This window comes from Scyliorhinus canicula, chromosome 1, assembly GCF_902713615.1.
Source record: "Scyliorhinus canicula chromosome 1, sScyCan1.1, whole genome shotgun sequence".
NCBI lineage: Eukaryota > Metazoa > Chordata > Chondrichthyes > Carcharhiniformes > Scyliorhinidae > Scyliorhinus > Scyliorhinus canicula.
This window is the reverse complement of record NC_052146.1, coordinates 216,267,861-216,290,155: the sequence shown is the minus strand read 5'-3', so window position 1 is coordinate 216,290,155 and position 22,295 is coordinate 216,267,861. Positions and strand designations below refer to the sequence as shown.

The 22,295-nt window shown below is 44.4% G+C and overlaps 1 protein-coding gene across 3 annotated transcripts in view; it reads left to right on the top strand.

Annotated features, from left to right (window-relative positions):
- Positions 1-16,458, top strand: part of LOC119971655 (actin-related protein 2) — a 59,474-nt gene extending 43,016 nt beyond the window's left edge. For 2 of the 3 annotated variants that reach the window (XM_038807508.1, XM_038807517.1), the window contains exons 5-9: positions 1,544-1,680; positions 8,458-8,607; positions 9,289-9,434; positions 9,683-9,815; positions 14,340-14,510. In XM_038807508.1, coding sequence (XP_038663436.1) covers positions 1,544-1,680; positions 8,458-8,607; positions 9,289-9,434; positions 9,683-9,815; positions 14,340-14,510 — 737 coding nt within the window. Of the gene's footprint in view, positions 1-1,543; positions 1,681-8,457; positions 8,608-9,288; positions 9,435-9,682; positions 9,816-14,339 lie in introns of all 3 variants that reach the window. The other variant, XM_038807499.1, reaches the window with a different exon arrangement.
- Positions 16,459-22,295: the final 5,837 nt, after the last annotated feature.

Genomic DNA, 22,295 nt, shown 5'->3' with positions numbered 1-22,295 from the left:
GTGGTTTAGGGAAGTGGTTGAATATTTACAGTTTGTCTGGTTGGTGAAACAGAAACATTTACTTCAGAACTACTCCCTAATCAGGAGAAAATTGGCTACTGTGCCTGACATTTTGTTTTACACCTGTCCCTAAAACGCCCAATTTACAATTCTCTTCACAGTTTTAACATAGATTTTGCCCAGCAGCATTGTGGAGTGGTGATTAATGACCTGCTGAACAATGGTATGAAAGTTAGGGGTGCTTGAAAGCATGGCCAGAAGGTCTGGGGGCTATGGTGACTCCACCATTGGTGAGGTGAGAAATGCCAAGAGGACTGGAGTCGGTCGATCAAAGGTCTGGAGGGCACAGAGACTTGATTTTGGTTTAGGGGCATGGAGCCAGAGTGGCCCTATGACAGGGAGGCTCGTTTTGGTCAAATGTGAATTGATCAACTCAAATGGGGAATGAAATGTGAAGGGTCTGCACGCCAAGGAGGACTTGTAAACCATTGAGTTTGTTGGTGGAGGTAGCTCTCGGAAGCTCTTGACACTGATCAGGGAAATAGGAACAAAGGTGGGAAATTGGGCCAGCTGTGGGATTTGAATCTTAAACCATGACATGACCCCACTTTAGGCTGATTGAGAATGAGTGTCTGGGCGTGGGGTGGGGTTTGAGGAAGTGGAGTTTATACAAATGAATAAAACCACATTCCGGATATTCAGGCTCCAGACATTTTGATTTGTTTGTGACTTAATCAGACATGGTCTGACAGCATGGTGATGCCTGGAGAGACAGGAATGGTGTTTTGTGATGCAAGCTGAGCTACTGCTACTGCCAAATGTTGTCGAGGGCATTGAGGGTATGATAAATGGGAGTGTGTAACCAGGTAGATCACGAGGGAGACATTGTGCCCCAGTATCCTTGCAAAATGGATGGAGCTGCTATCAGTATGGCTAACCAAACCCCTGAGAATAAGCAAGAGAATAAGCAAGAGCAAGCAGGGTAGCATGGTGGTTAGCATAAATGCTTCACAGCTCCAGGGTCCCAGGTTCGATTCCCGGCTGGGTCACTGTCTGTGTGGAGTCTGCACGTCCTCCCCCTGTGTGCGTGGGTTTCCTCCGGGTGCTCCGGTTTCCTCCCACAGTCCAAAGATGTGTGGGTTAGGTGGATTGGCCATACTAAATTGCCCGTAGTGTCCTAATAAAAGTAAGGTTAAGGGGGGGTTGTTGGGTTATGGGTATAGGGTGGATACGTGGGTTTGAGTAGGGTGATTGTGGCTCGGCACAACATTGAGGGCCGAAGGGCCTGTGCTGTACTGTTCTATGTTCTATGTACTGTGAAGTCTGCCCATTCCCTGCAATCCCCCTCCTCCCTCTCCCTCTCTCTCTCCATTCTGTGACATGTGCTTGTGGCAACTTACTGTATTACAGCATCACCCAACTGAGATTCAGATATCTATCCAGTGTATTGTCCTTCCAGTAACAATGGTTTGCATTCATTCACAAGTGTCATGTTTTGAGTGTTTCTGTCCTGATGAACTCTTTGTCCTTCCTACTTTTTCAGGTTTACTGACTGGTGTTGTTGTGGACTCAGGTGATGGTGTGACACACATCTGCCCTGTATATGAAGGCTTTTCACTGCCACACCTAACACGGAGGCTCGATATTGCCGGCAGGGACATTACCCGATACCTCATCAAGGTGACAAGAAGAGTTTGATTGTATTACTTGCCATCAGTGTGAAAAAGCCAAACAGTGTTTCTCTGCTTTCCTGCACTGTCTGCTGCTTGTTGATTATGCTTCTAAATTTGCTGACACTGTCAAAAAGACTGGGTATCAGTTCCTCTTGGGGAAAGACTGAAAAAAGTCACCTCCTGTTAATTGCAGAACGCAAAACCAGTGTGCAGTTTGGAAAATGGCTTTCAATTACGATTGCCATTTGGTTTGAAATGGGCTTATTAGTCAGTGCCACTTTGCCTTGCTTGTAATGGTTGAATGATTGTTTAATGTCCTAAAAACATCACTTGAAATGGGCAGTTAAATTTGATGAAACAAGGAGCAGCATGGTGGCGCAGTGGTTAGCACTGCTGCCTCACGGTGCCGAGGACCTGGGTTCGATCCAGCCCCGGGTTATTGTCCGTGTGGTGTTTGCACATTCTCCCTGTGTCTGCGTGGGTCTCAGCGCTACAGCCCTGAAAAATATGTCAGCCTTGGTCATTCTTGGCAGTTACCAGAAAGGATAGCTGCAGTGGTGGGGGAAATGTTTGTAGAACCCAGCTGCACTGGGGCAAATCTTGCGCATTATCAAAATACTAAAATGAATAACTATTGTGTCAGCTTCACAAACCTGCAAGATGCTGTCTAACCATTTGACACTTCGAGTCTGTTTGAAAGGTTATTTTTTCTGACTTCCATTTGAAATCCTATTGGAGACAATACTCTTCGCCCTGCTGAGTTGCATTGATATTGATCTTTTAATTAGAACTTCCAATACTGGAGCAAGCCATTTGGCCAACCAATCCAGGCCACTCTTTATCAGCATACCTCTATCCTTTCTTTCCCCCCCCCCCCCCCCCCCCCCCTTTTGTGTTCACCTGCTGTCCCTTTAATAACATCCGCACTACTCACCTCCCAAAGCCCTGTGGAATTAGTTCCACATTCTCTGCTGAGAAGTTTCTTCACCATTCACTGCTTGCTTTCTAGGTGACGGTCTTAAATTGATGGCCTCTGGCTTTGCCGCTCCCCACCTATTGAGGTGATGTCGAGACCTTTCATAATGTAGAAACTGGATTGACTAATCTGCACCTGACCTACCCACCTAATCCCATTTGTCAGCACTTGGCCCATAACCTTGAACGTTATGACATGCCAAGTGCTCATCCAGGTACTTTGTAAAGGATGTGAGGCAACCCACCTCCACCATCCTCCCAGGCAGTGCATTCCAGACCGTCCCACCCTCTGGGTAAAAATTTATTTCCTCAAATCTGCCCCTAAACTTTTGCCCCTCACTTTGAACTTGTCCCCTCAAAATTGAATGGTCAGTTAAGGAGAACAGCTGCTGCCTATCAACCTTGTCCAGTTCCATACCTACATCCTCATTCTCTTGGGTGAGGACAGATGTGAAGAATTCCTGGGGTAAACTTTAGTATTAAACCCCAGAGAGATCCAGAGTTGACGTTTTTTGAGTCTGATATGACTCATTTCGGGAAACGATCTGCTGTTGGTCTGCAGAATGCCAGGATTGCCAATCTGTTAACCTGTTGAATTTGAAGGAAAATCAATATTTTGAAAATCTTAATGGCTCCACAAGCAGCGAGCACTAAGCATCAGCAACAGTAACTGATTGCAGCACCATTTTGTCTCCGAGTGTGCACTGTGCTTGACCCACAAGCAGTGCTTAAATTGAAACTCAAAATGCTAGTGAGTGGAGCAGGCATTGATTGAGAGGTCAGTCAGTACTCTAACCAGAAGATGATGCATTCAGAACATGCTCTTATTTAGTCCCAGGTCAGCCTTGGGAAGCTGCATTAACTGCTGGACAGGAAAGTATAACCCTGTTTTCTGTGATCTTTGTGGATGTGTTGGGTAGCTGCTGGTAAATACAAATATAATGACCGCATTTTAACATTGCTGCTGGATGGCAATAAGAACCACATCATTGGTGAGGTAAATTAATGAGAAGGACTGAAAATCTAGATCAGAGGGGAGGGAAGAGAGGATTTGGGCAGGGAAATCTGGTTAGATCCAAGAGAAATTAGCCATTCTGATTATGGAATAAACTAAATCACCATAGTCCCATATGACCTTTGACGGGCAAGGTTGAGAAGGTGGGGCCTTCATGAATAACCTGAGCCAATATGGGAATTGAATCTACGCTGCTGACCCCATTCAGCATAATGAACCAGCTGTCCAGCCAACTGAGCTAAACCATTTGGAATGAAAAATGTGGCAGGAACATTGCCAAGATTAACCAACAAGGTCATCTCCAGTCTCAACAATTGTGCAGTGTACATTGACGATTTGGTGGTGTTCAGTAAAATGTTGAAGGAGCATTTGGAACATTTGAAACAAGTATTTGATCGATTTAAAGAAAGCTGGATTATTGGTAAATGTGGCTCAGTGAGTCTGCAAAGTCAACTTCTTGGGCCATACCATTGGACGTGGTCAGATGGCTCTATGGAATGTGAAGGCAAACACTATTGGAGAACTTCCAATAACATCGACTAGGAGAGAAGTTCTGACATTTCTGGACATTGAGTGGTTTCTACTGGAAATTCCTGGCAAATTTTGGCAGCGATTGCTCCACTGACTGAACTTCTGAGAAAGAAAAACTGTTTCAGTGGACGGCAGACTGTCAGGAGGCAGTTGATAATCTCAAGTCTAACCACTGCCAGTGTTGATGACACCTAATTTTGCCGTGGCAGGGTGGCGCAGTGGTGAGCACTACTGCCTCGTGGCACAGAGGACCCGGTTCAATCCCAACCCCGGGTCAGTCCATGTGGGGTTTGCACATTCTCCCCATGTCTGCTTGAGTCTCACCCCCATAACCCAAAAGATGTGCGGGGTAGGTGGATTGGCCACGCTAAATTGCCCCTTAATTGGTAAAAAGAAATTGGGCACGCCATTTAAGGTGGTTGTTGGTGCTGTACTGTTGCAGAATTGAAAGACCAATCTGGTATTATTCTAGGAAACTCAACATTACCAAAAGAAATACTCAACCATCAAAAAGGAGACCTTGAGTTTGGTATTGGCGTTACAACATTTTGACATCTGTTAGTAACAATTTATCTGACACACGTGTGTATACGAATTGTAATTCATTAAAGTTCTTGGGCAAATTCAAAACCCAAGGCTTCAGGTGGGGGTTTTATTACAAACGTGTAATTTAAGAATTCTACATGTGGCAGGAGAGAGAATTTGATTTCTGACACTAGTGAGAAGATTAAAATGCACTATATTTGTGATGTTTGCCTGTTTAAAAATGTAAAATTATAAGTAGTATAGAATGCAAGTTGTATGTGATCTTAAGAAATATTTAACGTTAAAAAAGTTTAGCAAAATTAAGCCATGTGTTTACATTGTTTTTCTTTTAAGGGGGGAGGTGTAGGATTGGCGGTTTTTTGGAATATTGTTATCTAAATATTGGGACAAGCTGAGCATTTAAAGCCTGAGGGTGTCGTATGTGGCTGCAGTGATCATGGTTTTAAAAATGATTTTGTTTTCCTTCTAGGGAATAGCAGGTGCAATTGATGAAGGAATGCATTTTTCAGTCGAGGCTAGCGGACTGTGGTTTGATTGGGGAGGTCCCTGGGGAGTTAATGTGCTTTTGCAGTTCTGCAGAGATGATTTGTTTTTCAACTTGGGGAGCTGAGGTTATTGTTGAATGGAGCCCAGAGAGGCGGTAAGCTTGGAGAAGCTGAAAGAGAGGAGCTGAGTTTTGATTTGACTAACTGACAGTGCACAATTCTTTCCAAATAGGATAGATTCTAAAAACAAAAGAGTTGTAATATTGTCAAGTAGAGCAGTCTTGTCTGAAGATGAAGAAAAGGCTGAAACCATCTAGTTGAAACAGTTATTTGAATATATATTTCCAGAATCGGAAGGGGTTCCAACCAGAGCCAAATCTGTTCTAGAAAGCAAGTATTCCTCTATGCCCTGCTAATTCAAAGATGGGTTAAGAGCTGTATGTTTCTTTTTGTGTTGTTTAATGGGAGCTTGTATAGTTGTGTTAAGGGATAATTGAAAGCTTCTTTTTGGGGGTGAAGTTTAAAGTTTAATATTGTATTCACAAAGTTTTTTATTTTCGAAATGCCAAAGCCCTATTCTTTCCTGCAACCACTCCTGGAGTGAATCATTCTTTCTACAGTCTTATAATAAGTTCAAATGTTAGGGTTTCTGTCCAGGATCCTAGCCACTGTTGGGGTCTGGGATGATAGCAGCAGACATTGTCTGTTCAGTTATTCCGCCATTTCCTTATTTCTCATTATCTCCCATTCTCACTCTCGAGGACCTACCCTCGTTTTAGTAATTGTTTTTTTTTTTAAATACTTGGGCACAGAATCTTTACAATGCCAAAGGAGACTTGTTCTTTAGGGTTTTGGCAAAGGTTGGTATCATGATGGGTACAGGCTTGAAGGGCCAAAGGGCCTGTACCTGAGCTGTATTCTTCCTTTCTCTGTTCTTTGAGACCATTCTTACGGTCTCTTGTTTTAGCTGGCTTTCTCTTGAACTCAATTTCTCCTTTCTGAACCATTTTATGCTCTCGACCATCTCGCACCTCCGCTCCTGGCAGTCTCTTTCTCTAGACTCCCAACAAAGGACAAGAGCGGCACGGTGGTTAGCACTGCTGCCTCACAGCGCCAGGGACCCAGGTTTGATTCCAACCTTGGGTGACTGTGCGTCAAGTTTGTACGTTTCCCCCCCCCCCGTGTCTGCATGGGTTTCCTCCAGATACTCCGGTTTCCTCCCACAGTCCAAAGATGTTTATTGTTAGGTGGATTGGCCATGCTAAATTGCCCCTTAGTGTCCAACGGTTGGTGGTATTAGTGGATTATGGGGATAGGATGGGGACGTGGGCCTAGATAGGGGTGCTCTTGTAGAGGGTCAGTGCAGACCCTATGGGCCGAATGACCTTTTTCTGCACTGTAATTATTCTGCGAGTCTGCATGCTCTTGGAAGTTAGTATGTCGAGGGCCAATTTTCCATTTTCTTTTTTAAAGAGTTCATGGGGTGTAAGATGTTGGCGCTCTACTGTCCTGTTGCCCTCATGCTAGCCGTTGGAGACCAATCATTATTGTCTTAATGCTCATTTTGTCTTGGCTTTGAATTTTGTGCCATGGATGTATCTTCTTTTGTAGTTTATAACTACACCACCAGGTGGTGCTGCAGTGCCACCTCGTGACAATAAGTGGAATTGCATAAATGACTTGTGATTGATTTACACAGAGCATAGGAACGTGAACAGAGTAGAAGGTAAAATTATCGGGCCACTGACTTCAACCATCATGACGTCACTCCATATTTTGTCTCTTTGCTGCCAATTAGAATTGTGAATAATAATGCTGAAGGCCTGGCAGCAGTTTGATTAATTGACCGTAAATGGATTCTCGGAATTGAATTAAAAAGCTCTGTCAGCACATTGCTGTTCTGACTGATATGACATTCTAATGTTTGCTAATCAGAATGTGTTTGATTGGGGTTGTTGACAGACAACTTGTCCTTTGTTCGTAAAGCAGTTCCTTTTTGTTGACCCATATTTCCTTAAACACTGATCTGTTATGCCAGTAGTTTAACTTAAGTTCTCAATGAATGAATACCCACAAAAGACAACTCAATTGCATTATTGATGTACTGGTGTTTAATCCATGGCAGGATGCATTTAACTATGGGGAATTGTCTATCGAGTAACTCTTAGGAGAGTGACATTGGTTCCAATTCAGCACTCTGCCCTCGACAGCTTTTTCTCATTAAATCAGCAGCAGCATCAGTGGAGCAGACAGTGAAATTTACAGTGTGACTCTAATCTCAGCATTGCAGGAAAATTAGGGGCCAAACATCTGACCTGACGACAATACTGTGTAACGGAGAAGGGAACATTTTGACCAGGCAGAAAAGGTGTTCAATATCCCAGAAAAAAAATAGGTTTCACAAGCGTTGGTATTAAGGCTGCAAATATGCAATGTTAGACAACTTTGAAGGATTCTTATTTCAATTGAAGCCATTAAAATCTGACGTCGTTAAACCGTTTCTGCTGAACAGCCCGGGCTAGTTTTCTTTACTTGCTTGAACAGCAGTCATTCTTGAATCTAAGGTTGTGGCTTCAAGGCCCACACCATATCTTGAGCATATAATGGAGGATGAGGGTCTCCGCATTGTTCAAGTGGAACGTTATGCTGCTACTTGGTGGTTTGGGATTTTCTTTGGATAGAGGGTCAGGGTCTGTTCGCCCAGTATCACCACCAACAAAAACATGATCTCACTCCCTCACTACTGGGGTATTTAGCTTTCTGCAAATTGATTTTTGCGTTTATCAACTGAACCCCTTTTCCATCCCCAAAAGTAATCAATTGTCTATGAAGTCCTGCAGTTGTGAATTCTGCACTGAATTGCTGAACTGCAGGGTTAGGGAGAGGGTCACAGTTGGAAAGGTTTTAGTTGTTACTGTGTACTTTAGGTCATGGTGAAATTGTTGATACCTTGCACTGTTAATCATTCAGTGTCAGAATTTAGAAACTGAATGGAACCAAGTTTCAAAACTGTTTTGCTTATCCTGTCTTTGCAATGGAAGAGTATTGTGTTTTTAGCATTCTATCACAATTTGAAAAGTATACACATTATTGCTGAGAATTTCTTTGCAAATGTTTCACGTTGGCTATCCATCTTAGTGGCTGGTCTGACCTAGACTGCCTGGCTTTTAAAGTCCAGTGTCTCTTGCTGTGCAATGACTTTGTTGGTATTGAACCATTTTTATCTTTGCAGCTGCTCCTCCTGCGTGGTTACGCCTTCAACCACTCCGCTGATTTTGAAACAGTTCGCATGATGAAGGAAAAGTTGTGTTATGTGGGATACAACATTGAACAGGAACAGAAACTAGCGTTGGAAACGACTGTATTAGTGGAGTCCTACACGGTGTGTATTCTGAGAATCTAAATTAGCGACTTCCTTGTTTTCGGTATGCTGTTGTCCAAGCATCTGTAAGTACTGAACTTGAAAGTGTAAACGTGTCCTTGATTTGTTCAACAGTAAGCAGAAAATAAGGGTAGCGCAGTGATTAGCACTGCTGCCTCATGGCGCTGAGGACCCGGGTTCAATCCCAGTCTCGGGTCACTGTCCATGCGGAGTTTGTGCATTCTCCCCGCAGGAGAATGGGGATGAGAAAAATATCAGCCATGATTGAATGGCGGAGCAGACCCGATGGGCCGAGTGACCTCATTCTGCTCCTACGTCTTACGGCGTCTGCGTGGGTCTCGCCCCCACAATCCAAAGATGTGCAGGGTAGGTGGTAAGCAAAAAATAGAATAATCACAACACTTATGATCTCCCCTAAGATAATTTCTTGATCTTTCTGCTTTCCTCCCCCTTTCAACCTGACCCAGAATATTATTTACCCTTGCGCTTCAAATTCTCTTCCATGTCTCCCTTCTCTCACTCCTTCTCTCACTCCTCTCTGTCTCTCTCTATGGTCAACAAGCTTTCTTTCGATCAAGACCCATATTGCGGAGTGGTCGGCGTGTCTTTCGCAATTTGTGTGTGCGCAACATTGCTGCCGTTGAATTCCTAAAGCACATGTTGGGTTTTTTTTCTTTGCAGCTTCCAGATGGCCGAGTTATAAAAGTTGGAGGAGAGCGGTTTGAAGCAGCAGAAGCCTTGTTTCAGCCTCATCTCATCAATGTTGAAGGTGTTGGTGTTGCTGAATTACTTTTCAATACTATCCAGGCAGCCGACATTGACACCAGGTATGTGGACAACGTTCGTTGGGCTTGTTGAAGTTTTTCTACATCGCTAATTACATGGTTCTGTCTAAATCTTCTAACGAGTGACTTCACATTACATTCTGCTACAATCGGTTTGCCTTTCCAAAATTTGCCACAAATTTTAGTTTTTACATTTGTACCAAGTGACAGTCAAACATTGCTTCAAAGTGTTGAGTGTTTTTGCACATGTTGTCCTGGTCATTCATTGCTGCCTGATTGTTCACCCTCAGATCAGAGTTCTACAAACACATTGTCCTGTCAGGTGGCTCCACGATGTACCCGGGTTTACCTTCCCGCCTGGAGCGCGAGCTCAAGCAGCTCTATCTTGAGCGTGTACTGAAAGGAGACGTGGAGAAACTTTCTGTAAGTCCAGCATTGTTGTTAGAAATATTGTCGCCAGTTCTCCATTCAGGACATTGATAAGAGCCTGGAGTTAGTGAAATGATACAGTACAATTTATTGTAATCCAATATCCAGAAAAACTCCTCTTCTCTTCTCTCTCTCTTCCTCCCCCCCCCCCTAATATTACTAACCTCACCCAGAGACACCTGTCCTGTACACGGTGTGATGGAGCAGCAGCTATATTACTGACCACCCAGAGACCCCAGTGTGATAGCGCAGCAGCTATATTACTGACCACCTAGAGACCCCTGTCCTGTATATGGTGTGATGGAGCAGCAGCTATATTACTGACCACCTAGAGACCCCTGTCCTGTATACGGTGTGATGGAGCAGCAGCTATATTACTAACCACCCAGAGACCCCTGTCCTGTATACGGTGTGATGGAGCAGCAGCTATATTACTAACCACCCAGAGACCCCAGTCCTGTATATGGTGTGATGGAGCAGCAGCTATATTACTGACCTCACCTAGAGACCCCTGTCCTGTATATGGTGTGATGGAGCAGCAGCTATATTACTAACCTCACCCGGAGACCCCAGTCCTGTACAGGGTGTGATGGAGCAGCAGCTATATTACTAACCTCACCCGGAGACCCCAGTCCTGTATATGGTGTGATGGAGCAGCAGCTATATTACTGACCACCCAGAGACCCCTGTCCTGTATACGGTGTGATGGAGCAGCAGCTATATTACTGACCTCACCCAGAGACCCCTGTCCTGTACACTGGGTGTTAGAGCAGCAGCTATATTACTGACCTCACCCAGAGACCCCTGTCCTGTACAGGGTGTGATGGAGCAGCAGCTATATTACTGACCACCCAGAGACCCCTGTCCTGTACAGGGTGTGATGGAGCAGCAGCTATATTACTGACCACCCAGAGACCCCTGTCCTGTACTCGGTGTGTTGGAGCAGCAGCTATATTACTAACCTCACCCAGAGACCCCTGTCCTGTACAGGGTGTGATGGAGCAGCAGCTATATTACTGACCACCCAGAGACCCCTGTCCTGTATATGGTGTGATGGAGCAGCAGCTATATTACTGACCTCACCCAGAGACCCCTGTCCTGTATATGGTGTGATGGAGCAGCAGCTATAGTACTAACCACCCAGAGACCCCTGTCCTGTACGCTGTGTGATGGAGCAGCAGCTATAGTACTAACCACCCAGAGACCCCTGTCCTGTATATGGTGTGATGGAGCAGCAGCTATATTACTAACCTCACCCAGAGACCCCTGTCCTGTACAGGGTGTGATGGAGCAGCAGCTATATTACTAACCTCACCCAGAGACCCCTGTCCTGTACAGGGTGTGATGGAGCAGCAGCTATATTACTGACCACCCAGAGACCCCTGTCCTGTACACTGTGTGATGGAGCAGCAGCTATATTACTGACCTCACCCAGAGACCCCTGTCCTGTGTGCGGTGTGATAGCGCAGTAGCTATATTACTGACCTCACCCAGAGACCCCTGTCCTGTACACTGGGTGTTAGAGCAGCAGCTATATTACTGACCACCCAGAGACCCCTGTCCTGTATATGGTGTGAAGGAGCAGCAGCTATATTACTGACCTCACCCAGAGACCCCTGTCCTGTGTGCGGTGTGATAGCGCAGTAGCTATATTACTGACCTCACCCAGAGACCCCTGTCCTGTACACTGGGTGTTAGAGCAGCAGCTATATTACTGACCACCCAGAGATCCCTGTCCTGTATATGGTGTGAAGGAGCAGCAGCTATATTACTGACCTCACCCAGAGACCCCTGTCCTGTACTCGGTGTGATGGAGCAGCAGCTATATTACTGACCTCACCCAGAGACCCCTGTCCTGTACAGGGTGTGAAGGAGCAGCAGCTATATTACTAACCACCCAGAGACCCCTGCCCTGTACAGGGTGTGATGGAGCAGCAGCTATATTACTGACCTCACCCAGAGATCCCTGTCCTGTACTCGGTGTGAAGGAGCAGCAGCTATATTACTGACCTCACCCAGAGACCCCTGTCCTGTACAGGGTGTGAAGGAGCAGCAGCTATATTACTGACCTCACCTGGAGACCCCTGTCCTGTACAGGGTGTGATGGAGCAGCAGCTGTATTACTAACCACCCAGAGACCCTGTCCTGTACACGGTGTGATAGCGCAGCAGCTATATTACTGACCTCACCCAGAGACCCCTATCCTGTACAGGGTGTGATGGAGCAGCAGCTATATTACTGACCTCACCCAGAGACCCTGTCCTGTACACGGTGTGATAGCGCAGCAGCTATATTACTAACCACCCAGAGACCCTGTCCTGTACACGGTGTGATAGCGCAGCAGCTATATTACTGACCTCACCCAGAGACCCCTGTCCTGTACAGTGGGTGTTAGAGCAGCAGCTATATTACTGACCACCCAGAGACCCCTGTCCTGTACTCGGTCTGAAGGAGCAGCAGCTATATTACTGACCTCACCCAGGGACCCCTGTCCTGTATATGGTGTGATGGATCCCTGCCCTTGTAGAGAAGGAATTTTGTCATTGTTATTGGCCTAGGTGCCTAGCAGCCCAGTTAGTTCAGGGCAGCAAGGTGTGGGTGATAATATATGCCCACCTTGAAAGCGGCTCCCAAAAACAAATGAATAATTAAAATTCCTTTCTGTGTCACCTTATTCCTGCCATGAGGCTCTCGCGTTTAGACAAATGCCATGCACCTAGCCACCCAATTGCAAACTGCTCTGTGTACTACTGCGCAGTGTCTGTCAGGGAGTGAGAAATTAATGGGTTTAATCTTTGCTTTGATAAAATGCTGAGGAAGCGCTGTCCTTCGGATGCCATTAAACCCAGGCACATGCAGTCCAGAACAGCAAAGATTCCAGAGAAGCAATTGTGGTGAGAGTGACAGAGACTGAGACATAGGGAGATTGTTCCCCAATCAGCAGCAAAATGGCTAAAATCTTTGGCCAGTATGAAATAAGTTCCCGAATGGATTCTTCCAATCTATTTCCTTCAGTCATTGCACACTCTAAATTGTATTGTGATGCAGTTCCATGGACTGTGGTGAAGACTTGGCCGAAGTGAACACTATAAGTGACCCTTGGCAGAGGATGTTTGCAAGCCTCTGGACTCCGCTGACCCTGATTGTGTCTCTGCATGCAGTTCCTGTGGAGTTTCTGCGGGTGGGAAGCCTGGCTGATTCAGCACTTTGTGCGTTTCTCCTGAAAGGGGAGAGTTGGGAGGGGAGATCAATTGGGGAGTATGGAGTGAGGCACTGCGAAGGGTAAACGGGACCTCCTCTTGTGCAAGGATGAGCCTGATACAGTTTAAGGTGGTGCGCAGGGTGCATATGACTTGGGCGAGAATGAGTGGGTTCTTTCAGGGGGTAGCAGATGAGTGAGAGAGGTGTTGGGGTTGCGAAAAATTTGGAAGTTTCTGGGCAGGAGTGTTCGCGATCTTAGCCAGGATAGTGGAGGAGGTGGATCCGGATGCTTTTGGTGGCGATATTTGGGGTCTCCGAGAAGCCGGACCTAATGGAGAGGAGGAAGGCTTGGCCTTCACCCCTCTGATTGCACGGTGGTGAATTTTGCTGGAGTGGCGGTCGTCTTCGCCACCTGGGGTAGCAGCTTGGTTGGGTGACCTTGTATGACTTCCTGCGATTAGAGAAGATAAAGTATGAGTTAAGGTGCTCTTCGGGGGCGGGGGGGGGCGGGGGGGGGTTGAGCAAAGGTGGGGCATGTTTGTGACTGTTTGAGGGGCAGTTCGTTGCGGGGGGTGAAAAAGAGGAAAAATCTGTCCAGACTAGTTTTTTAAAATAAATTTAAGAGTACCCAATTCATTTTTTGTCCATTTAAGGGGCAATTTAGTATGGCCAATCCACCTAACCTGCACATCTTTGGGTTGTGGGAGCGAAACCCACGCAAACACGGGCGAATGTGCAAACTCCACACGGACAGTGACCCTGAGCCAGAATCGAACCTGGGACCTCGGCGCCATGAGGCTGCAGGGCTAATCCACTGCACCACCATGCTGCCCCCAGACTGTATAGTTGGTTGTATGGAAGCATGTTTCCCAGCATGTTTGTTCACTGTAACCTGATTTGATACGTTAAAAATAATATAATTTTTTAAAAGGTGATTGAAGGTTTACTCAGATGTGGTCGGCCTTCAGAAGAAGTGCCTTTCTGATATCTGCTGTTACATAAAAATGAAATGCGAACAGACGGATGCTCGAATGTTATGTTGGAGCAAACTTGCATTGGACTGATGCAACTAACTAATATCCAAGTCAAATGTGGGAGTACAGTCTGTTAGACCCCAAAATAATTGCCACAACTTTTACCAAAGTGAGAAGCAAACATTGGAATCTGTTACCCAGCTGTATTTAAGGGGATAGTTCAAATGATCCAGCAGAGTTGTATTTTTATGTTGGTCTGGAGGGAGAAATTAAATTTGTTTTTAAAATTTCCTTTGTTATTTGGCAGTTTTTAACATTACTGAATATTTTTCTCCTTATGCAGAAATTCAAGATCCGCATCGAAGACCCACCTCGGCGCAAACACATGGTGTTTTTGGGTGGAGCTGTCCTAGCAGACATCATGAAGGATAAGGATAGCTTCTGGTTGACTCGACAGGAGTATGAGGAGAAGGGTGTGCGTGTGCTAGAGAAACTTGGAGTGACTGTTCGATAGACTAACACATTCGTTCCAACGGTTCTTGCTGCTTTTTTTTTCTTGCTCATCTTTAAATCATTTGACTGTCTGACATGAATAGGCTTCTGCCCTTTGACTCCTGGGGTCAGCTTTTGTTCATTGGTACTGCTGGTTTCCTGGGAGAGCTTTGTTTAATGTTTGTCAACAGCCCTACATTTAAAAGCATTTATCTTGACCATTTCCTTACAAACAAAATAAAAGGCAAAGTGTGGGGGGGGGGGCAGGTTGGGTTGGGGAAAAGGTCTTGTCTGCCGCATCGACAGTCCTGTAGGCTCTTTGAGAACCCCTATCCTCTTATTTGCAGCAGTAACATTGGACTGCTAACTATGTCTCTAGAACATCAGGTGGTTCGATGTTCCGGCTAAGAGGAACTGCTGTATTCATTTAAAGAAAGAAAGCAGCTTTCATCACCACTATATTGCAGTGGATATCACTATTGACTTAACGATTTTTAACATAGGTTCACCTTCAGGGAGTGGGGCCAGAGTATGATGTTAGTGTTTTCTCTTTTTTTAAAACAAGCCTTCATTGTAGTGTCCAGGGATGGGCTGTGGTAGCGAATTATTACTTTCGGTTCTGAGGTTTTTCTGTTGTGGGGTGTTTAAACAGTAAAAGACAGCTAGCCTGATTTAACTATGTATGTTGCTTCCTCTTTGAAATGGTGGTATGCAGTGATGAACATTTCTGATACTATGAAGAGATGTAATGTGGCAATGGACGTACAAAATACTCTTCATTTGGCACAAGGCTACAACAAAACAAAAACTTGTCAAACCAAAAGGGACTGGGTTCCCTTGTGTTAGGTTTAAAGTTTGTAGCTGTGTTAACTAAAATTAAACCTATATTATATAAATATATATAAAATATGAAAAACTAGAAGTTATAAATTGATAGAGCTGATATTTAAGTTGATCAGCGCTCAATTGTGTCTGAAGCGCTTCATGTTGGAACTCATAAAATATTTTTAAAATATTTTAACAATTGCAGCAAATAAGGTTACCCAGTGCCAGAAGAGTCATTATAACTGGATCTCTTTTTCATATAAACTGCATAAATCAAAATAAAGCAAAGTGATTTGTAGATAATTGTGCATACATTGTTTAGATTGGTGTCATTGTGTTGATGAGTTGGGACACGTAATGTTTCAGACAGTCATAGAATTGGGATCTTGGGTGCAGATGGAGGTCACTCGGACCATCGTGCTTCTGCTGGTACTAATCTGCTGATCTGAACTATCCACTGCACTTTACCTGTAACTTTTAATGTTTGTTTTTCTTCTAGTTGCTTATCCAACTGCCTCTCAAATGCGATCAACTTGGTTTCAGCAGTTACTGTAAAATGCATTCCATCTTCTAATTACCTTATTGTGTGGGGAAAGTGATCCTTTCTGCTAAATTTCTATAGAACTGAATAGTGTAAATGTTGGTGCCAAACTTCTCTCAATTTGTTATCTGCCAAATTTCGATTATAAAAGTTGCAACCTCTGATCCCTATCAAATATGTTGAAAAGCTTGGTCTGCCTGTCTGTAATATACAACATAATGTGAGAGGGTGTGTGATCTTTTTTACAAGCTATTTGGAAGTCTGTAGGTAAACTCGAAGCCATTCAAAGTCCCCTTTAGCTTATTTTAAGGCGATGTTATCTGACCTGGCAGCACTAAATGGCTGAATTAGCAAGGTCCGTACCTGCGTAATTATCTTGGATCTTTAATAAAGTTTCATTATGGGTTACCTTCATTATCCTCCTTGCTTGATCCAGCACTGTGTTTAAGAATGAGTAAACTGGCGAGAGTGTTGTGTGAACTTCAGTTTTTAATGGTTGCTCTGTTTCTTAAAAATGTATTGTGCAACTTTCAGAACCAAAAGTTGAGCAAGCAACTTGTGTAAGCGGTTGTTATTAAAATAGTGCAAAGTTGGCCACCAAAAATTAATCTGATATCTTTTGTACGTGAGGCTGCTTAGAGCACCTGAGAAATTCACATTTAACATCGGGGGCATGCTTGCTGCTGGACAATCAAATTAGAAAACTGCCTGTGGACAGGGATTTGTTTACTAGCAACAATGCTACCAGCTATCTAAATAGAGCTTCCAAGTCAGGAGTTGCTGTCTTCTGTCTAAACTCCTTTTTAAAAAATCATGAATCTTTTTCCACCCGAGGTGAATTCAATGACCACAGCAGAATGAGAACTGGTTCAGTCCGATTGAATGTGTGATTTGATTGACCTCTATTTCCTCGGGCTATTGGCTCGGTGAATCTCAGATAGCTGTAGTCACTGCCTGTCTCCCGCTGATGAGTCTTACCACCAGAAGTGAGATCAATGAGAGTCTGACACAAAATGCATTTCTTCACTACTTGCAACTTCACGTTACACCATTTTCATTGATCACTAGTTAACTGTTCAGTGGTAGCGAATGTCATTGACACTTGGTTTAAATCTGTTTTCTCAGTGAAATCTAACCAGACGCCTGGCCCTAAATGTTTCACATTTGTTGACCTCATCCCCACATGTCACAGAAGGCCTTTGCTTGGTATATTTGGGTGTATGTGTACAGCCAGGTTAGTTAAGGCTTATGGAGAATTCAAGAATTAAAAAATGGAGATGAAAAAATGGGATTTCGAGCCGGATCAGTTTTCTGACTTCCGCTGGTACTGAAACGGTAAACATCTTCACATAACATAATAATTGCTTATTGTCACAAGTAGGCTTAAATGAAGTTACTGTGAAAAGCCCCTAGTCGTCACATTCCGGCACCTGTTCAGGGAGGCCGGTACGGGAATTGAACCCGCGCTGCTTTCCATGTTATGCATGACGAGCCAGCTGTTTTAGCCCACTGTGCTAAACCAGCCCCTAACATCTGATGATGGATGAGCACTTGGCTGCCCTCTGTGTAAATAATGTGATGTTTGAAGAACTAACTGTGAAAATATGAATATGCTATCAATTTAAGGTTGTCTCTCCCGCTGCAATAAAGTGAGTGCGGTAAGTGGGATGAACTCCCAGGCTTTGCACTGAGTTTGTCTGCAGTGCACCACTGGTATGTTTACTGAAGAGTGCCTCCTTCACCTCGTAAAAACCTTTTAACTAGTATAGTGCCATGTGTTCTCAATTGTTACCTCTTTTAGAAAATTAAACAAGAACTGAAGAAGCTGAAATGATATTTCGGAAGGAAAATGGTACGTATTCAAGTGTGAAGTTTGAAATGCTGTGCAACTGCGTAAAAAATTTTTTGTGTTGGTTGAAAAATGTCAACACAGCAAATAGAACAGCATTTCTAATTTGTACCAGTCTGGCCTTGGATTCTGGCAGCTTCCTCACTAGAGACCCAAGGACAAGTCTAAGCTGATACTCTGGTGCAGTACAGGAGCGCTGCATTGTTTGGAGGTGTGCTGTCCTTTGGCTGAGATGTTAAACTGAGGTTCCCTTTGCTCTTCCAGGAGCAACGGTGTTTTATTCCAAAGAACAGGGGCTCTGTCCCCGGAGCCCTGGCCAATATTTATCCCTCAATTTACATTACAAAGATAACTGGTCATTATCGCATTACTGTTTGTCGGAGCTTACAGCATCCACATTTCTGGTGTTGCTCGTTATGCTTTCCCTTAATTTGCTCTTTTTTTATTACCGTTGCTCAAGAGTCTCCAGGTATCTTTCTGATACCACCACAAGGTTCAAAACCGAATACTGATCAATGACTCGATACACCAGTTAGTAAGTTTGAAATTGATGCACATTTATTTACACACACAGTCAATTATTGCTCATGCACAAACTCTACTCACTAAACTACAACTACTACTAAAAGCCTATACTTGGCTTTGGGGGGCCCACTCAGTCAGCGGAACAATGGCCGTTGTCCGGTTCTGATACTGCAGGCTTCGAACTGGTATAAAATAGTAGCTAGGAGCGCCTATCTCGTAGTGTGCGTTGACCTTAGACTTACTTGGTTGGTGCTTGGCGGGTCTCGTCGCTGAGAGCCAAAGGCCAAGGTGAAGGTGACAAAGAAGAGTAAGAGAGCGAACTGACCTTGGAGATTCTGCTTTATACCCCAAGGGGTTTCACGCCCTTCTGGGTGGACCCTGGACTTGGTCCCAATTAATTGGACCATGTCCCAATCGTTAGTATCGATTCTCTCCAATAACGGGGTTGTTCCCCGATCACTGGGGCGGGCCCTAGGTAACCGTTGGCCTGCCTTTGTTTTGGTCTCCACTGGCGCCGGGGAGTCTGGCCTGGTACCGATTGTTTAAATGTTTCTCTTTTGTCCCCGGAGATAGCTCATTACTATGCTAATGGCTTGTAGTTTCAGTTGTGTCTCGACTCTGCAAGTTCCAATCCACAGGAAACCTTGTACCTGCTTGTTTTTCTAGTGCTGTCCATTTTTCCCTGCACTCATTGCGAGTATCCATTTTGGAATCGGGACGTAGCCACCCCAGGTGGCTACACTGGTCATGTAGAGCGGCACGGTGTTTAGCACTGCTGCCTCAGCTCCAGGAACCCAGTTTCAATTCCAGCTTTTGGGTCACCTGAGTTTGTACATTCTCCCCGTGTCTGCGTGGGTTTCCTCTGCGGGCTCAGGTTCCCTCCCATAATCCAACGGTGCAGGTTAGATGGATTGGCCATGCTAAATCACTGTGTCCAGGGAATGTGGAGGTTAGGTTATGGGGTGGATGGGTGAGTGGACATGGGTAGAAGGTTCAGTGTGGACCCGATGGGCTGAATAGCCTCATTCTGCACTGTGTAGGGATTCTAGGATTCTGTTTCCTACATTTCAGCAATGCCTACACTTCAAAAGTACTTAATTCGTTGTGGTGTATGTTGAGATGTCCTAACAGTTGTGCACTATGAACAAAAGTCTGTCTCTGCCATTCACCTTAAATCACCAAGAAATGTGATCCAATTTGGAATGCATTTTAATACCCTCTCTCGAAGCCAATGCCTTTTCAATTCTCAAATTGTTTTACTTTTTAAAATTTGTAAGCTAATGTTTCCTGTGTATCAGTATGATGATTAAATCTGAATGCGCTGCTTGAAACCTGGCAAGTATTTTAGTATTGGCAGTTTTGAATCAGTGTGTTCTTGATCCTGTAAATTGCCACAATATTTACTAAACTAACGCTGGGAGCAGTTTGCTTCTGTGAAGACCCATAGGATCTTCAGAAGTCTGGAGGAGATTAATCATATTTGTGTATTTTGTGAAATTTGACATTGACTTGTTTTCCACTTCCTCAATCAGTCAGGGAACTTTATCCTGAAATTACAGGGTCAATGCTAATGTCAAAATGGTTTTCTCGGAGGCTGCTTATAACTAAGCTGCTATTTGTGTGGTTTATGTGCACACTTTCATTAAAAGGTATACACCAACATTGCAAGTGCTGTTTTTTTAATTTGCCTGTATACGCCTTGAAAAATCAAGTCACCCATTGAACAATTAGCACAACAGTCATTATTCTTTTGTTACTGTGGGTAGAAATACTGTGCGGGATAAATGGGTTGTTTCGCCAGCAGGAGAGAGAAGACTGGATGCTCAATGCAACTTTCCAGTGTGGCTTTTTAGTATAAATGTAAGTACAAGAGTCTCTTTCATTCCCCTGTGTTAGCATTGTTCGGAACGTGCTTGAACAGAGCAACATAGGAATGTCTGCTAATGGTTATTTCTCCTCTGTTTTAGGCTTGGTAACAATGCGGTACTGTATTATAAAAAGATTATTTAATCCTTGTGGATTAAAACCAGTATATTTTTTACATGGTGTAATGCTTTATTTATACTGTCACATCAAGGTTGCACCAGCTGCAACCCTGCCTCTGACATGCAAAGTTAATGTATCTGAATTGCAGGTGTCAGTATGAACTAGCTCAGTCTTCCCTTTGCAACAGCACAAATTAAATGTGTGCTTTCAATCTGCCAATATATTTGACACTTTTTCTCTCCCATTGCACCCACTGCATTCGAGTTGTGACCGGTGTCTTGAAATGCAATAAAACTTACAAAAATAACAACTATTTTCCCAGTGCACGGAAAACGAAAAAACTTGGTTAAAATAAGGGCAGACTCCATACCAACAGGTTTCATATTGCGGGCCTTTGACTAGATGTGAAATTGTTTATGGCAGAATGCTTTTATTTTCCCTTGGGGACCTCTCCCACAGCTTTCATTATCTCGATCGATAACTTCTTACTCAGGCTGTGAGATAGGGTTATGCCAATCACAAAGATTGCAAACTTATACCTCTAATATCACTCTTCTCCACCAATCTGTTAAAACTCATTCAAACCCGTGACGCATTTAACTGTTCCAATTCTCCCCAGGCTTCTCCATCTTCCACCTTCCATAAATCATCTAATTTGAAACTTTGCTGCCTGCTTTGTTGCCTAACAGTGGCTCCCTGTACCCCCAACATCAGTTAAAATGCTTATTCATATCTACTGTCCGTGTGGAGTTTGCACATTCTCCCCGTGTCTGCGTGGGTTCTACCCCAACAACCTAAAGATGTGCAGGTTCGGTGGATTGGCCATGCTAAATTGCCCCTTAATTGGAACAAAATAATTGAGCACTCTAAATTTTAAATATATATATTTCATTGAAGGTGTTTTTAATATATACATATTCACAAAAAGTGCAAAAGCCATCTCTTTCTCTTCTCCCCCCCCCCCCCCCCCCCCCCCCCCCCCCCGGCCCAGTACCCACCTCCCTTTTTCAACCTATTCCCATCCCACAGACATAGAACATAGAACGATACAGCGCAGTACAGGCCCTTCGGCCCTCGATGTTGCACCGACATGGAAAAAAAAACTAAAGGCCATCTAACCTACACTATGCCCTTATCATCCATATGCTTATCCAATAAACTTTTAAATGCCCTCAATGTTGGCGAGTTCACTACTGTTGCAGGTAGGGCATTCCACGGCCTCACCACTCTTTTTGCGTAAAAAACCCACCTCTGACCTCTGTCCTATATCTATTACCCCTCAATTTAAGGCTATGTCCCCTCGTGCTAGCCACCCCCATCCGCGGGAGAAGGCTCTCGCTGTCCACCCTATCTAACCCTCTGATCATTTTGTATGCCTCTATTAAGTCACCTCTTAACCTTCTTCTCTCTAACGAAAACAACCTCAAGTCCATCAGCCTTTCCTCATAAGATTTTCCCTCCATACCAGGCAACATCCTGGTAAATCTCCTCTGCACCCTTTCCAAAGCTTCCACGTCCTTCCTATAATGAGGCGACCAGAACTGTACGCAATACTCCAAATGCGGCCGTACTAGAGTTTTGTACAACTGCAACATGACCTCATGGCTCCGGAACTCAATCCCTCTACCAATAAAGGCCAACACACCATAGGCCTTCTTCACAACCCTATCAACCTGGGTGGCAACTTTCAGGGATCTATGTACATGGACACCGAGATCCCTCTGCTCATCCACACTACCAAGAATTTTACCATTAGCCAAATATTCCGCATTCCTGTTATTCTTTCCAAAGTGAATCACCTCACACTTCTCCACATTAAAATCCATTTGCCACCTCTCAGCCCAGCTCTGCAGCTTATCTATGTCCCTCTGTAACCTGTAACATCCTTCCGCACTGTCTAAAACTCCACCGACTTTAGTGTCGTCTGCAAATTTACTCACCCATCCTTCTGCGCCCTCCTCTAGGTCATTTATAAAAATGACAAACAGCAACGGCCCCAGAACAGATCCTTGTGGTACGCCACTCGTAACTGAACTCCATTCTGAACATTTCCCATCAACCACCACTCTGTCTTCTTTCAA